The following is a 16912-nucleotide window of genomic DNA, read 5'->3' on the forward strand; positions in this document are numbered from 1 at the left end:
AATGTTTGAAAGAATCATTCTAAGGATCAAGTGTCATTTTCCTTGGTAACCAGCAGAAATCAACATTTACTCCCCCTCTGTTGTGTAATTCAACTGGAGAGTAGGTTTATTGACATTTTACTAGCTTGAAATACAGTGAGGACAGGGTTGACAGGATATGGTGCCCCAATGAAGTGGGACCGGGGGGGAGGGCGGCACCAACAGCTTCAGGCCCCCTCCTACGGGAAGCAGGATTTAGATGGCCACCAAGGCAGGGAGACCTGAAAAAAATCTTGCTTTTAGTCTTCCTTTCTACATCAGTGGCCATGATGTAGATGGCAGCAAGCCCGGTGGGATGACAGCTAAGTCTTTCGGTGTCTCTCTCCCTTTCTGCTGGCTCCCTTCCTTTCTCTCCTCTGGCTATCGATCTCCCTGGTTCGGTCATACCTACGGGAAGCGTGGGTCGTTTTGCTAGTGATCTAACAACGACAGCACAGATTTTGAAATCATCATTTTTTATTCAGGGCTTTAAAAATTCCAGCACATGACAGTGCAGGGAGAATGGAGGCTGCAATTCTACGCATTCCATTCCATCCCATGGGTGCTGTAATACCTAGGCACAAAGGGACTTCAGGACTCAGAGTCAGCTTTAACTTTTGAATTCCCTTGCTAAATGTTAGTTAGTTCATTAATGAAATCTTTGAAGTGTTTGTTAGGTATTCCAGCCATTTAACAGCTTAATTTGTCTGACTTTATTACTTGATGCAAGTCACATATGACCTACTGGCATTAAGCAAACAACAGAAATGCCTGGGTAAAAAAAAAAACACCAAAAAAAACATGACTCCAAAAACCCACACTTACCTACATTGTTCTATTGCTAAATTAAGTCTTTCTCTTACAGCAGGCTTTAGTTCTACAAAAGGGTTGTTTGCTTATGTCTGCTTGCAACGGAGAAAGTGTTGATGGTATGAACTGTGACCAACATTTGAAAGAATAGCGTATACATTAGAAAAATGGAAAAAACCTCACAGGTAAATATCACTGTCTTTTTCCAAGTGATAAAATAGTAGAGATTTTCTGAAAGTGGACTTCTAGGGATGACTAAAAAGGTAGTTTAAGAAGCTTATAAGGACTTCTAATCAACACCATTTTCTTGAGTCCACTCACACGCCCATCAGAGCTCCCTTCTAAGGCATAGGCACATTAAATATAAAAACCTGCTATTAAAGGGGAGAGGGTAATGGCATTAGTGTGGGCGACCCATGCTCAGGTAGTGTTCAACTATTATCTGCAGTTTAAGGAGGCTGAAAATATGCAAATCTATCCACTACAGATTTTATATAAAATTGTCAGTTTTATGGATATTTATAGTATGTGTCCAGTCTTGCAGAACTCCATCTTCCTCCACCTCATTTGTAATATAAACTGCTTTTAGACCACATTAATACATTGTTACTAGGATACTTCTCACACACAGTACAAACCAAGCAGCAGATCAATACTCTAATACAGTGAGGACAATTCTATTATCGTGAAAACCTGTTCATGGCAGCCAGATGCCGAACAAAGAGCACAGCTTTCGCTGGGTTTATTCCCAACATGTCTCCACTCCACTGGGATGAATATTTAAGTTGGATGGGAGAAAAGAGGTAGAGGAAGCAGAACTGGCATTTAAGATGACAATTAAAGCTCTTTCAATTACAGCAAAGATTTAGAAATACGTAAGTCCAAAAATTCCTTAGCAGGCCAAAATGATTATTTCAACCTAAATCCAACTGCCCCTAGATAACACATTAAGTACCAGGACACTGATGTTCTGGAGTGCTTTGATTCAAAACATCATTTTAAAACTAAGGAGTTGTAAAGACAGGTAGAAGGGAATAGAGCAGTAGCAAGAGAAAAAGGCCATTATTCAAAACGGAATTTTCAATAGCGAAAGAAACCCAGAAAATAATGATAAAATTGCATAGGTTTTTCTGCCATGTCTCAGGAAACTAACTTTACCTCAAGTTTACCCGTCAGGGGAAGGAGTTTTACCTTTTCATTAGACCTATACGACAGATTTCCTTTGTGGTCCGCTTTGGGCTACAAATTGAGTAATTACTTGTTAAAACCGAAATGGAGAGAATAGAGGTTCCATTTATACCCCTTGCAGGCAGTTGCAAGAAACTCACCATTGTGGCTCCTGGGGGATTATAGCTTTATGCCCCAAACAAATTCCTTATTTTGCCTTAGTCTATTTACTTCCAATGAGTTAAAAAGTACAATATGTCCTTTCAGGATGAGCCTTAATCATGTTCACAACTATAGTTGTCATGACAACAGGATGCACCTTATCTATGCTGTTTTCATTTTTTCCGTTTTAGTTGCCATAACAACCCAATCATTCTGGCTTTCTACAAAATATAGCAACTTTATTTCTGTTTGCTCCTAAAGACAGTAGATTTTTTCATAAAGAAGGTAAATACATGTTTTGAAGAAATCTAATTTATAAAATAAAATATTGGTGGGGGGGTAGGTTCTATCTATGCCAAGATTCTTTTAGGGCAGGGGCTTTCATAATGTTAAAGTGAAAAATCGATCTACCAGGATCAAGCTTGCATTGCCCCTGAAACTAGGGCTTCTTATAGGCCCAACTAATAATTTTAACTGTTTGGTGCAGATTCCCAACTCTCCCAGATTATGAAGTAAATCTGAGGTACCGACCAAATCTGAATTACAGTCTACTCACAAATGAAGATTAAACCCAATCATCATTAAGGCCCCTCTTCTTTTTTTAAAAAACAACAACAACAAAATGGTATTTAAGCGCTTACTATGTGCCAAGCACTGCTCTAAGCATTCGGGCAGATAGGAAGTAATTACGATGGACCCAGTACCTGTCCCACATGGGGCTCCCAGTCAATCCCCATTGTGCATATGAGGGAGCTGAGGCGCAGAGAAGTGACGTGCAAGTTAAGTGACGTGCCCGAGGTCACCCAGCAGACAAGCGGCAGAGCCGGAATTAGAACCCAGGTCTTTGCGACCCCCAGGCCCATGCTCTATTCGCTAAGCTATTCGCTAAGCTAACTGCTTCTCTACAGTTAATAGAATATATACTCCTGTAAGACTGACCTTCAAGGTTCAAAGATGACACTACTGACAGTGAAACTTTATTTGTGTTGGCTGGTAAGGATCATGTGTCTGAGAGTCCCCTCCATATTGTGCACATATAAATACGGTTTGCTGCCATCCCATTTGCTATTTACGGTGATGGCACTATTTTAATTCTCCTTCTTGGTGCAACCTTCCCAAAGCCACTGTTCTAAGAGTCGCTTCATTTCTGAATGTCGCGTGCTGGGCTGGTCTGTCCGCTGCTGCTGTCAACCAGCTGTCCACAGATGTGTCACGCCATTTTAGGTTTTGCTTCATTGTGCTTTAAAACGTTTCTTCAGTCCTCCCTTGTTTACAGTCCCCCTCCCCACTTAAGTTCGCAATACAACAGCTGTTTAGGTAGCCTGCTCCCATCCATCCTCCTCATTCTCTACCCAGAGAAGTTATGATGCAATAAGCACTGCTTTGCTTTGATGTCAGTGGACTGCCTTTCTTCACCTCATTGCCTGTGATTCTATCTTGCCATTTGTACAAAGGGTTATTTTTATTTAATAATTGGAACCACTGTTTTTCTGCCATTTTTATGCCTTTAATCTCCTAATGATCAGGACATGATGGTTTTGAAGGTTATTTGCAAAAAAAAAAAAAACTGCTTATGAAAGAGACTATTTTACTAGTTTTTGGAGGGGAAGAAAATGCTATAAATTTTGTCAAAGTTCTAAGCTGAGTACCAAGCAGGTATGAAAATAATTCATAATTCTGAGATATTTGGGAAGCAACATAGCCTGGTGGAAAGAGTGCAGGCCTGGGAGTCAGAGATCCTGGGTTCTAATCCCAGAATTACCACTTATCTGCTGTGTTCTTGGGCACTTAACTTCTTTGTGCCTCAGTTCCCCCATCTGTAAAATGGGGACTGAATCCTCCTCCCTCCACCTCAGACTTTGAGCTCCATGTGAGACGGGGACTGAGTCCAACCTGATTATCTTGCATTTAGCACGGCACTTAGTACAGTGCCTAGAACATTCTAAACACTTTAATCCATGCCATTACAAAATTGCACACTTTAATCCAGTGTCCATTAAAGCATGGATGACTGTCAGTTTCAATCAAAAGTTAGATCATTTTGCAAACTGTGATGGTCTTGCTTTACAGATTTGAATTTTTTTTTTAATCTAACAAGCTAAGGCTCGGCATCTCACAGTTCAGAAAAACAAGACTACTTTAAGAAGTCCAGTGGAAGGGCTTCTAATGAAAACACATCAACAATCTACGCTCTTCAGATAGGACTACATAGTCAATGAAGTGCTTCTAAGTAACTTTCCAAAATAACCATTGTGGATGAAGACAGCACTGCCTACTCTTTCAGCTTTCTTGGGGCAACTTTTTCATGTTTTAAACAGAAAGCTAATTTAAACTGAGCAATCCCATACAAAAAGTCTTGAGTCCTGGCATAACGGAAATGTCTCCCCCTTATACCAACAATGAAAAGGTGGTTATTTCTAGCAGCTATAAATTAAAAGCAGAATTGTTTTTTTTCTGCATCCAACCTGAAATGAGCTAGGGATTTTGGTCCCATTTCTTACCGTCCAACAAATCACGTAACCGGCACTCTGGGCCTCCTCCAGAGACATTGGAGAATGAAAAGCTGAAGACAGAACTTAGTTGCAATACTGTGGGCAAGAGTGTACTGATCAAAGAAAAGTTGCCCTACCCTGCCCTGCCTTGGTGCTCTTCAGTGCTCTACGGTGGATGAATCAACACCCACCTCCACCGCTGTGGTTTCTTTTGGGCTTAGGATATGTTAAGATATGAAGAAAATGAAAAAAACAAAGGAATGCAATCCACTGCAAAATCAGTTCCGTCATTTTCACGTTCTAGATATTTGGAGACCGATTGATCAGAAGGTTCAAAGCAATTAGCAACTGGGGCAGGGTCAATAATATTCTGCTCGCACACTGATAAGCACCTGTTGAACTACAAATCACACTGCTAGACAAACCAACTTAGCTGGATCCAAGCTTTAAAAAGGATCCCAAAATAGAGGTCTCCAATGGAAAAAATTGTGACTGATCTAAAACTGACTCCAGATTATCATTTTTTGTGATAAAAAAAATCAGTAATCCTAGAATATGGATCAGGTTTTGGCCCTTAAAAGTTTTCACCTGCTAGTAAATTATACTTTCTATCAAAGTAAACTGACACAAAACGTCTCAAAGTTCTCAAACCCAAATAAAACAATCATTCCCCCCAACCTCCCCATTTGTTTTTTAAACCTGGTAGTGCTTTCCCTTTCCTAAATCTAATTTTTGAAGGACTTCAAATTATAGGACATAGTTTCTATTTGCCAATCCTAATACAACCCCTCCAGGCTTACAATACTTGAGTCACAGCTGCAACTTCAGTTACTATACAGGATAAATATCAACCTCTTTACAGTGCAAGTTGTTTTAAAAGTCAAATCAGATGCACACCACAAACAAGAAATGCTAATTAAGTATGGCGTGGGGTCAGGGATTCTTTTTGATGCAAGGCTTTAAATATAACTTTTGAAGTGTAATTGAAAAATGTCATAGGGAAATGAAATTTCCATTACTGTTGTTTCAATTTCTCCTCCTTTCATATAAGGAGCCAGAGCATATCTTAAGTTTAACCAAAGTCTGTTTCTATCTATAGATCTAGATCTATAATTCTACTTCGGCTGTCAGGAACATCGTTAAGATCTCCACCGTCTAGCCACTACTGGTTTAAATGAAGGGAGTGCGTGCTTCATGCGCCTGCTGAACTCCAGTGTAAAGAACCAGCCACAGACAGCCAAGGACACCAAGCAGGTCCCAAAGGCCATGAGTGAAGGCAGGCAGCTAAACAACATGGCCTGGTGGAAAGAACACGAGCTTGGAAGTCAGAGGACCTGGGTTCTAAACCCGGCTCTGCAACTTGGCTGCTACGTGACCTTGGGCAATTCACTTAAAATCTCCGTGCCTCATTTCCCTCATCTGTAAAATGAGGATTAAATGCCTGGTCCCCCTCTTCCTTAGTCTGTGAGCCTCAGGTAGGTCAGGGACTGTGTCTGATCTAAATACACTGTACCCACCCCTACACTTCATACAGGGCTAGGCACATAGTAAGCGCTTAAATGTATTATAATTATTACTACTTGTATTTGGGGGAAAGAGAAGCTGTGAGGAAAGAGGTTCCTCTTTCCTTACAACACAAGTACTGACTAAGCGAAAGACCTTATCATCAGGATTTCTGGGACTGCTAATGCACTGGAGTGGGAAGGCAGACGGAAGTTGGTATACGCATTCAATGGGAGTCCCTTTACTATCATGATTCCTGGGTTCAAATGACAAGGAGAGCAGAAAGAGGCTGATGACTACGCCTGCACTTCTTCAACAAGCTATCAAGGGAAGGAGAAGCCCGTGGAACGTCACAAAGCAAAGGAGATGGGAAAGGAAAGGAATGGGAAGGAAAAGGAAATGGGAGAGAAAAGTAGAAGGGCAGAAAGATAAGAAAATCAGAGAGGTCACAGAAGTAGGGTTTTGGGCACCATGTCGGGGCGGGGAGCAAAAAGTGGAAGGAAGCAGCTTCAAGACTGTGAAAAGACACCAAAAGGAGTAGGACACTTAGAAGCAACGTGGCCTAGTGTAAAGGGCATAGGCCTGGGAGTCAGAGAACCTGCGTTCTGATCCTGGCTCCGCCACATACCTGCTGTGTGACCTGGAGCAAATCACTTAACTTTTCTATGCCTCATTTACCTCATTTTAAAAATAGGGATTCAGGCTGGGAGTCCCATGTATCCAATCTGATTATCTTATATCCACCCCAATACTTAGTACAGTGCCTGGCACACATTGAGTACTTATCAAAATTCCTTTAAAAAAGAGCAAAAGATTATGACAGAGACAGAACAAAAAAAAATTAAGTGAAAGAAAAGATGAATGAAAAAAGAAAGGACCAGAAGACAATTAAAGAAGCAGAGAATAAAGAAATGGGAATAAAGAGTTAGAGAGAAGTACAAATAGAAAGGTAAAAGAGGTCTGGACAAAGGGCCAAAAGAAAAGCTGAGGATCTGTGACGAATACCCAAAGAAGGGGAAAAGATAGAGGGTGAAAATTAATCTAAGACTATTTACTGAAAGCCTATTGTAAGCAAAGTACTGTATTGGGAGAGTGTAATAAAGGTAAAAAAAACATGGTCCCTACTCTTAAGGGGCTCACAATCTACACAGAGAGAGAGAAAATGAAAAGGGCCTGGAAAGGAGAAATAAAAGGCCACTATTTAATCTGGGCTGAAACTGAGTGTTTCCATTAATATCATTATAAAACAAAATTAGCATATGGAATTCATTACCACAGGAAGCTTCCATCAGGTTCGCAAAGGGTTTGGAGACATCTGAGGACAAGACATCAGAAAGTCAGGGATGAAGAGATATAAATCTGGTAGGTTAGAAAGTCTTGCCTTTAGGAAAGATGTGAAGGAGGGCAATCGTCACAGTGATCCTCTAAGCATCCTGTGGCCACTGTCAGAGATGCAGTATTGGGCTGGATGGATCATTGGTCTGCTTCAAAAATGGTATTTCTTGATGTTAAAATGAACTAGCTAAATTGGGTCAAGGGTCATGGGGAAGAAGGAAAGAAGGGAAGAGAAACTGTTCAATTCATTTATTTAAGTAATCCTTAAAGATTCTTTAATTCACATAGGAATAGTAAGGGAATTATGGAATATTTTTTCCCCTCAACTGTACTCACTAGCTCCACAGTATCCTCAGCATTCTCAATCTAGGCAGAGTAATAATAATTCATAATTACAACATTTGTTAAGCACTTACTATGTGCCAGACACTGTACTAAGCACTGGGGTGGATACGAGCAAAGCGGGTTGGACACAGTCCCTTGTCCCAAGTGGGGCTCACAGTCTCGATCCCCATCTTACAGACAAGGTAAATGAGGCACAGAAGTTAAGTGATTTGCCCAAGGTCACTCAGCAGACAAGTGGCAGAGCCGGAATCAGAACCCATGACGTTCTGACTCTCAGACCCATGCTCTATCCACTAGGCAAGGGGGAAACAGTACAAGATTGAGACTTGAGTTCTAATCCCGGCTTTGCCGCTGGCCTGCTCTGTGACCCTGAGCAAACCATTTAGCCTCTCTGTGCCTCTGATGAGAATAAGAAACCCTCCTCTCCGCTCCTCCTTGACTGCGGGCCCCGGGTGCGACAGGGGCTAAGTCTGATATGATCGTCTTGCATCCACCTCAGAGCTGTATCCAGGGCTTGACACATAATAAGCACTTAATACGATGATAAAGGATAAAGGACAAGCTGCCACTTGTCAGCTGTGTGACTGTGGGCAAGTCACTTCACTTCTCTGTGCCTCAGTTACCTCAAATGTAAAATGGGGATTAAGACTGTGAGCCTTACGTGGGACCACCTGATTACCCTGTATCTACCCCAGCACTTAGAACAGTGCTCTGCACATAGTAAGCGCTTAACAAATACCAACAGTATTATTATTATTATAAACAACTCTTGTCTTCCTGAAATGCACGATATGAATCTTTGCATCAGATACCTCTGGAGGCACCTGTGATTTGAAGGATGCTGGAGGGGCTGGAGGAAGACTGACCTTGCTTGGCAATTGCTCCATGTCATACTAATAGAAACCAGTAGGTGAGTAAACAAAGGGGTTAAACATATCTATCTATAAATTCCTAATATGTGAAACTCCTTCAGTAGACAGGGATAGACTGGCTGATGCCTGAATGGATGGGGAATAAAATGATTAAAAACTGAATGTTCCGGTAGGAGCTTCGATTAACTGGAGTCCAGTGACTTCAGCACTATTTCCCCCTTCGCTATCATGTACTAAGTTTTTTGTCTGCCTTCCAAAGTGATACCATTATGGGGCAGGAGACTTTGTCAACGAACTTCAACAGCATTAGCAATATTTCAATAATTAAAGCAAAATTTGTTTTTGATAAATTAGTACAGAAATACAATATTTTGGACGGAAAGATAATCGGCAAATTTACCTGTAATCATTTTTTGCTCCTACAACCCGCTCCCCTTATTTATTGTACTGGCTTTCTCCGATTTAGCTTGAGATACACACTCCTGACTCACTTTTCCACATTATCAAAAAACGCAATCTTGACAGCATTAGTGATAAGTCAAAATTGTCCTTTCGTGTCAAATATTTCACAGGTTTATCTCTACATCTTCCAGAAACAAGGCCCTTTATTCCACTCCAAATACCTACTCTTTAATACCAGCATTTCTCCCTCTGGTTTCTCTTTCCCTGAAGATGAGCAACCTGATCCAACCTCTTAAGGGGCCAGCTAGGCTTTTTAAGTCATCTGAACCCAAAATGCTTCTTCCCACTCTTTCTATTTGTACTGTTTCATGAACTAAATCTGGCTCTGGGCTGTTCCCTTCTCAATTGCTTCAGAACTCTTATAAAAGCTATTGGGCAAATCCTGATCTGGCCAAAGCTTTGTGGCTAATTTTGCCCTTCTTTTTTTAAATACCTCACTAATGAGAACTATAATTTAGCACCAACTACTCATAAGGAATTATAGCTCTGCTGACTGGCAAGTAATTTGCAAAAGCATATCAGTTTAGCTGCATAAAATAAATATCCACCTGCCCGTACTAGCACTAATCAGGGCGTGAAATTAAACTTTTTATTCAGTGGGAAAATAACTGCTTCAAGGCGGCGATTTAGTCTGGGAAGCAAATATTAAGGTCAGCTTATTCTCTCTGATGTTTGTAGTATTTCTAATAAGGGGGGAGGGAAGGGAAGGGGAAAAGGGCACAGAACAGCCAAAACTTGCTTGTGATCTCGAGAAAGGAAAATATTTCAATGATGCGATAGCAAATTTGCCTTTGCTAATTGCATATGCTTAATGGAGCCAAGTTGTTGAAATGTGGCATTCAGGAGGGCATCTGGGAGAGGATACTGAAAACCTGCATTGACCACTATGGGTATTATATATGCCCAACCATTGAAAAAGTAAATTGAAAAGAAAAACATTTCTTAAAATCCACATTTTGGAAATTTTCCAAATATGGACTTCTACAACTCCTTTTCCCCTTAATGAGGTCAAATCACAACAGCCCATAGGAAATGAAAACGGGAATAAGCACTTGATGTACATATCTCTACACTCTATTTCACTCAGCTATCATTTATTTGAATGTGTATCACCCCCAAAAGACTTTAAGCTCCTTGTGGGCAGGGATATCTACCATCTCTATTGGAATGTACTCTCCCCAAGCACTTAATATAGTGCTCTGCACCCATTAAGCACTCAGTAAATACCACTGATTGATAACAGGGACAAGTAAAAATTACATATCCCAAATTTTATCTTGGCAATTTTTTCAATGGCCTCTCTCAAAAAACCACTAAAAACATTTGCTGGCAGGAGCCAGGGTTCATTTTTTTCTCCCCCACGCTCATCCTCTGCTGGAAGTAGCAGAAAAGTGAAATATGCAAAAAGTAGCAGCAATTGGAAAAAAAATGAAAAGCACACCAGAGTAGCAACAAAGTTGGATAATCCAGAAACATAATAACTAGCCCCTCAGCAACGTAAAGTTGAAAGTACCTGTAATGAATCAATCTAAGCATACCTTCTACCATCACACTCAGAATTACAAACCTCTTCTTCAAATTTCCTCACTTGAATTATATGGTATTTTTTATTTGGGACTCATCCCTGAGAAGCCTTAACCAAAGGCAGGGACAAATGTTAATGTGAACTACATGAAGTGAAAGAGTGCCCCTTATTTACCTCATTTAGTTCAAATTTTGCGAGAAAGGCCAAATTCTTCATTTAAATTTAAACTGACTACAGAGGCCTAACAAACAGGGCAGGTAGACCTACTTCTCCTGCCAATTACAGATAACTAGAATTGTCACGAGTCCATTCAGCAAACAGATGTCATGTTGCAGAGCTTTGATATTTTTCTTAAATACCTTTGAAAACAAGGATCAAAAAATATGAACTCTTATAAAAAGGGCTTTATTGTATTTTTATAGCATATTACATACCTTGTAACAATCATTTTGTTAAGTGTGAATGTCAGTTTTATTTTCGGTCCCTTTTTTTCCTGGCTATTTACAAGCTTTGTAAGAATCGTTCCTTAATTAAGTCTAAACATAGTTTTATATAAATGGATTCCTGGAAATAAACCGTTCAGACTTAAGAAATGATTGTTACGGAGACTGTAACAGGCCGTAAAAAACGAATGCCACTTTAAACAAAGATTTCTCATTTTAATTAAAAAGATAATCATCAGAACATTCGTACTCTTAACTGAACCATTTGAAGCAACATCGATGGAAAAAGTATCTACTCTCCGTTACAGGCTTACATAGTTTAATTTATATGACATTTAATCTAAGCCTCAGTTGGTTTTACATAATTTATTTTTATATAGAGTTGCTTCATTTTCAAGAGACATTGGTAAAAATTAGGAGTAATGAGAAAAATTAGCTTCATTTCCAAAATTGTTTTCCAAAAGAATCTCAACAAAATCAACAAGATTTTGCTAAACATGCAGATTTTAGAAAGCCACACAATACTGAAGAAGACCAATAAAAACAAACGGATTTGCACCTAGCCCCTCTGTGGTCTTCATTCGGAATATACTCCTGAGTTGGAGGGGAATATTACCATGGATCAGAAACATGTGGCAGATTACATAGGGAGATACATAAACCAGTAAAATAAGATTTCTTTGGGGCTCACTATCCTAAATGATTTCAAAATATCACGTGCATGGATTCCACATGAATGGCGAATGTGAGAGAGGCCTTTTAAAGACATGGTTGGAATGGGTTTCCTTTGACTCAGAAAATCATTTGATCAGCTTTTGAATTGGCTTTGTCACCTGGTGGCAAATGCAAGTATACCATAATGCCATGAAAATGACTAAAGTATCGCCATCCCCAATCACTGTCTAGCAACATCGAAGCTGGTGCAATCACAGAAGAGGATAAGGTGAAGGAACTCCCAATTACTCACATTATTACTACTTGCAGCAATACTGAATTCTGGTCCATTAATAGCACAGATTTTGTACTAGGAACCAAATTGAAATAATAAAACCTAATGACGATATTCCGCTGAATGAAATGTGCCACAGATTGGCCACTTTTTGCATTAGAATATTTAAGATCAGAGAACTTTTCTGAGGGGGAATAAAAAGCATCTTTTGATGATCTGTCTAATCACTCATAATGCAGAGGAATGATTACATTTCTAAAAGTGATGATGTTCTGAAACTCTTTGCTGATTTTTTCCCCCCTAATTCGGTAATGAAACAATTCTGGCAACTAAATACCTCTAGAATAGACAAGGGAAGAATGCTATTATATAATTTATTAGTCTACAGAGTCAAGCACTGAGTGCTCAAAATCAAGTGAAAATATTCAAATGATTATGCACATTTTGGAAATTCGAATTCTCCGGCTCTCCCAAGTCAGATTTTTAAAAATAAACTTAATTTTATCACATTAAACAACTGAATCAGTATGCCTGTGGCTTTTAATGTCAATATTCCAAGGGATTCATAAATTAGGGGGGAGCAACTGTGCCCCTTCAGTAAAGAAAAAAGTACTGTAAATTGAGTTCAGCTATAAAGAGAATTCCTGTAAAACTACTGGATACTGATTATTCAGTGAAAGCTCATAAACATGTATGAGCACGCATCGCATTTTGAAGTCTTTCAGAGCTCTCATTACGACTCAACATCTCATACTGTAAATGGAGAAATGGGAGCAAAGAGAAGTAAACTGAGAATCAGCCTACAAACCTGATGGTGACAAAGCCAGAAAAGAACCTAAAACTTCTAACTTCCAGGTTTCTCCTCTAAACATTAAAATCTGTCCCCCATCTCTGTCATAATAAGACTGTCCCTGGGGGAAGACCTACATGTCACCACCTACAGGTCTCCTTGCAGACGGTAGCCAGTCTGGCTGGCAGGCAGCCTCAAAATGAAAGCCCCAGAAGCTGAAGAAATAATGGACTTGTCCCTATGGAAATTGACTCAATATTTAATTTAATATTGTAAGACACCTTGACAGTTGTGAAAAGTGCTATACAGATTAATAACATGGCCGACTCGAGTCTAATTCAAGACCTACTTAACTCAATAAAAAGGGCCAAAATCCAAACGTAGTCCCTTGGGACACAGTGGAGACAAAGCGTTAGAGAATCAGAGGAGGAATATTTCTGGCATTTGGTCTCCAAAGGGGTGAACGAAATGATTTTATAATACTTATAGTTGTAATCTGAGATTTATATTGGACTATAATCTAGCAAAAAGGTCATGGTTGACATGAAGATCCTACCTTCCCAGTAGGAAACTGAAATATATTTGCTACCAATTTCCAAGTTTAAAAAAAAAAAAGAAGGCAGCTGCATGTTTGGCAACTTCCTTTGAACCCTGTAGTTAGATTAAAAATCAAGGTTTGTACCTGGCATTTCGACATTTCCATATTGGACAAAATTTCAAGAGCTTTCAGACTTAACTGATTTTCCATTCTTGATAAACTCAGATTTTAATGTAGTGCTGCTTAAAGCATTAATCCACAACAAATAAACTTCTAGCCAACACTACCGCTCATAATGTATTCTTGGAAGCAGAACTGCTTGAAGTACCCAAAACCTACTTAAAAGCACCTAAAATTAGTGTTCAATTAAGTTGGTGTCAATGTTTATTTTGGTTTCTTGTTGTTACTGTATTTCAGGCAAAGAAATTGGAAATAACAATGCTCTGAGGGAATGAGGTTGGGAATTAGCATACAAACCTAAATAAACCGGTCTTAGACTGGAGAATTCTACTGGTTGGCCAAGGTTATTCTTTCGCTGCTAAGGCCACTCCACAATCTCACAGATAGTCAATGAATAGCCTTTCAGTGATCATTAACCAGATATAACAAGAGTGAGATGTCAATATTTAAAGTTTCACATTCAGGATAACAAAGTAGCATCAACAAACTAATCAAGCTTGTTTGCCAAACACAAGTACAAAGGATGAAAGCAAAACACAAGGTAAACAAATCTAAGGAGTCATTTCCCCCACCATTATCACTGATCCCTCTACTTACTACTTCCCTCCCGGGCTCAAAACTGACTCACTCTGCGCTAGATGGAGGGATCACTCTATTCGGCCACCAAAATTATGCTTTCAGGACACCCTGTTGATAGCGCCTTTCTACAGCACCTTCCTCCACCCCTTTCAGAGTCAATTTAAGTAGAATATGTCGCGTGCCATACCGTACATAGAGTATTGTACTAGGCCCTCGGGGAACCTCCAAAGAAGTCAAAAACTTCCTTTTCAAAAGTTGCTTCGAACTCACCAAGGACCTCTGCATCTTAATTTTCGAAGTTCTCCCTCCTTCAAGTCCCTCATTCATCAATTGCCGCTCTTCTAGCTAGGAATGCTGCTTTTCTTTCATTATTTTTGATCTAAGAAGGCCCGATCTTAGCAGGGTCCTCTTCGCTCAGCGTGTCCCCATCCCTTCCTCCCCACCCCCAACCTCCAATTGGTGTCTCGATCATCCACACCCAACTATAGTACAACCTCTAAATAAAGAATACCAAAGAGTAAAGCGCTCCACTGGTTCGGGCAAAGCCCTACCTCTGGACAAAGAATTCCCCTTTAATATCGCTCGACAAAACTGGTCCCCCGATTCAATCGGGAAAAGGTTCTCCTGTACTTTCTCGATCTGGTCCTTCTTTCTCAACGCTGACCACCTCCGGGCCGCTCGACCCTGAACATTAATTTTGCCTTGAATAACTGACCGCCTTCTTGAAGCAATTGCTAATTCCCTTCACTTCTTTTGATATCTACTTGGCCAGCCCTCCTCTCTAAAAGACCCGGTCCTTGCCACCCCCTCGGAGGAGCAGCGTGGCCTAGTGGAAAGCGCAGGGGCTTGGGAATCAGAGGACATGGGTTCTAATTCCGGTCCCACCACTTGTCTGCTGGGTGACCTTGGGCATGCCACTTAACTTCTCTGTGCCTCCGCTACCTCATCTGTGAAATGGGGATGGAGACTGTGAGCCCCACGTGGGACCACCTCATTACCTTGAATCTACCCCTGTTCTTACTCTGTGCCTCCGTGACCTCATCTGTGAAAGGGGGATGAAGACGGTGGGCCCCACGTGGGACCACCTCATTACCTTCTATCTACTCCTGAGCTTGGAACAGTGCTTGGCCCATGGTGAAGGCTTAACAAACGCCATTATTATTAATTATCAGTTCACAACCAACCAAGGGCCTGGCCTCCCCGAACCATGACCTCGTCCCATCTCCACCTCATCACTCTTCTCCCTCCCAAATGGAAACATTCCCTTCGCTGCCCCCGAATCCCCCCATAAGCCAATGCCCCCCAAGCTCCCCCCGACCCTCTGGCCACCTCTCCTCTGCCGAACCTGCCCCCAGGTGTATTTAAATCGAAGCCCGTTTGCCGTCCCGTTGCCCGTTTACTCGTATCGCCATCTGCCCGTCCCCCTTTAGACTGTGAGCTCGTTGCGGGCCAGGACCTACTGCTGCACTGCACTTTCCCAAGCGCTCAGTACCTCGTTCTGCCCACCGCAGGGGCTCAAGAAACCCGATCGAATGAAAGAAGGACCGTCCCCTCGGGCTGCCCCTTCGCCCCAGCATCTCCCAAGCGCTTAATACAGTGCTCTGCACAGAGTAAGCCCTCCGACCCAGTTGTTCCCCCCCTAATCGGGTGCTCCCCGCCCACACCCATCCTCGCCTTCCTTGGCCACTTTAGTTGCCGTCTCCCTCACACCGTGCCCCCTCCCTTCCCTGGGCGATGGGCGCCCCACTCCGCGCCCCCCTCTCCGCTGTCACTGGCCTCTTACCCACAAGATGGCGGAGCTGCCCCCGACCCCCCGGTCCCTCCCTTCGCCCCGCTTTCCCCGCCTCCCCCTTCCCTCGGCGGGCCCCGAGCCCCGGCTCTCCCCCCTCACCATAAACTTGAGGGCTTTCTCCTGGAGCACCGCGTCGGCCGGGTCCATAGTCGCCGGGGCCCGCCGGGTCTCCGCTCCCCCTCCCCCGCCCCCAGCCAGGCCGCAGCCAGCGCAGCCCCCTCGCTCCCGCCTCCTCCTCCTCCTCCCCGCCCCCTCTACCTCACCGCCACCAGGCCGGGAAAGGGGGAGGGGGAAGGGCAGGAGAAACCGGCCGTCCCGCGCAGGCGCCGCCCCGCGGGCTCTCGGGATTTGTAGTCCGCAGCCCCCGCGCGGCCGGGGTCGCCGCGGCGCCAGGAACTCAAACTCCCTTCGTGCTCCGCGGCGGGGTCGCCGCTGCGCCCCCTGTCGGTCGAGCCCGCAGCGGCCCGAGGGACCAAGGAGGGGACCGGGCCCCGCCGCCTTAGGTGTCGCCGTCCCCGCCCCTAGGCAGGTCCCCGCACTTAATTCATTCGATCGTATTTAGTGAGCGCTGTCCTCAACGCTGCAGCACTGGGCTGGTGGCTCAGTGGAAAGAGGCCGGGCTGGGGAGTCCGAAGTCACGGGTTCGAATCCCGACTCTGCCCCTTGTCAGCTGGGTGACTGTGGGCGAGTCACTTCACTTCTCTGGGCCTCAGTGACCTCATCTGGAAAATGGGGATGAAGACTGTGAGCCTCACGTGGGACCACCTGATGACCCTGTATCTAACCCCAGCGCTTAGAACAGTGCTCTGCACATTAGAGAAGCAGCGTGGTTCAGTGAAAAGAGGCCGGGCTGGGGAGTCAGAGGTCACGGGTTCGAATTCCGGATCTGCCCCTTGTCAGCTGGGTGACTATGGGCAAGTCACTTTACTTCCCTGGGCCTCAGTGACTGG

At 42.7% G+C, this 16912-nt stretch overlaps 1 protein-coding gene across 9 annotated transcripts in view; it reads right to left on the bottom strand.

Annotated features, from left to right (window-relative positions):
- BTRC (beta-transducin repeat containing E3 ubiquitin protein ligase) overlaps window positions 1-16158 on the bottom strand; it is a 118808-nt gene extending 102650 nt beyond the window's left edge. For 4 of the 9 annotated variants that reach the window (XM_029080543.2, XM_029080536.2, XM_029080535.2 and 1 more), the window contains exon 1: window positions 16062-16158. In XM_029080543.2, coding sequence (XP_028936376.1) covers window positions 16062-16109 — 48 coding nt within the window. In that variant the 5' untranslated portion in view covers window positions 16110-16158. Of the gene's footprint in view, window positions 1-2156; window positions 2268-16061 lie in introns of those variants that run through there. The other 5 variants (XM_029080544.2, XM_029080545.2, XM_029080546.2 and 2 more) reach the window with 2 other exon arrangements.
- Between the last annotated feature and the right edge of the window lie 754 nt (window positions 16159-16912).

Source organism: Ornithorhynchus anatinus, chromosome 16 (assembly GCF_004115215.2).
Source record: "Ornithorhynchus anatinus isolate Pmale09 chromosome 16, mOrnAna1.pri.v4, whole genome shotgun sequence".
NCBI lineage: Eukaryota > Metazoa > Chordata > Mammalia > Monotremata > Ornithorhynchidae > Ornithorhynchus > Ornithorhynchus anatinus.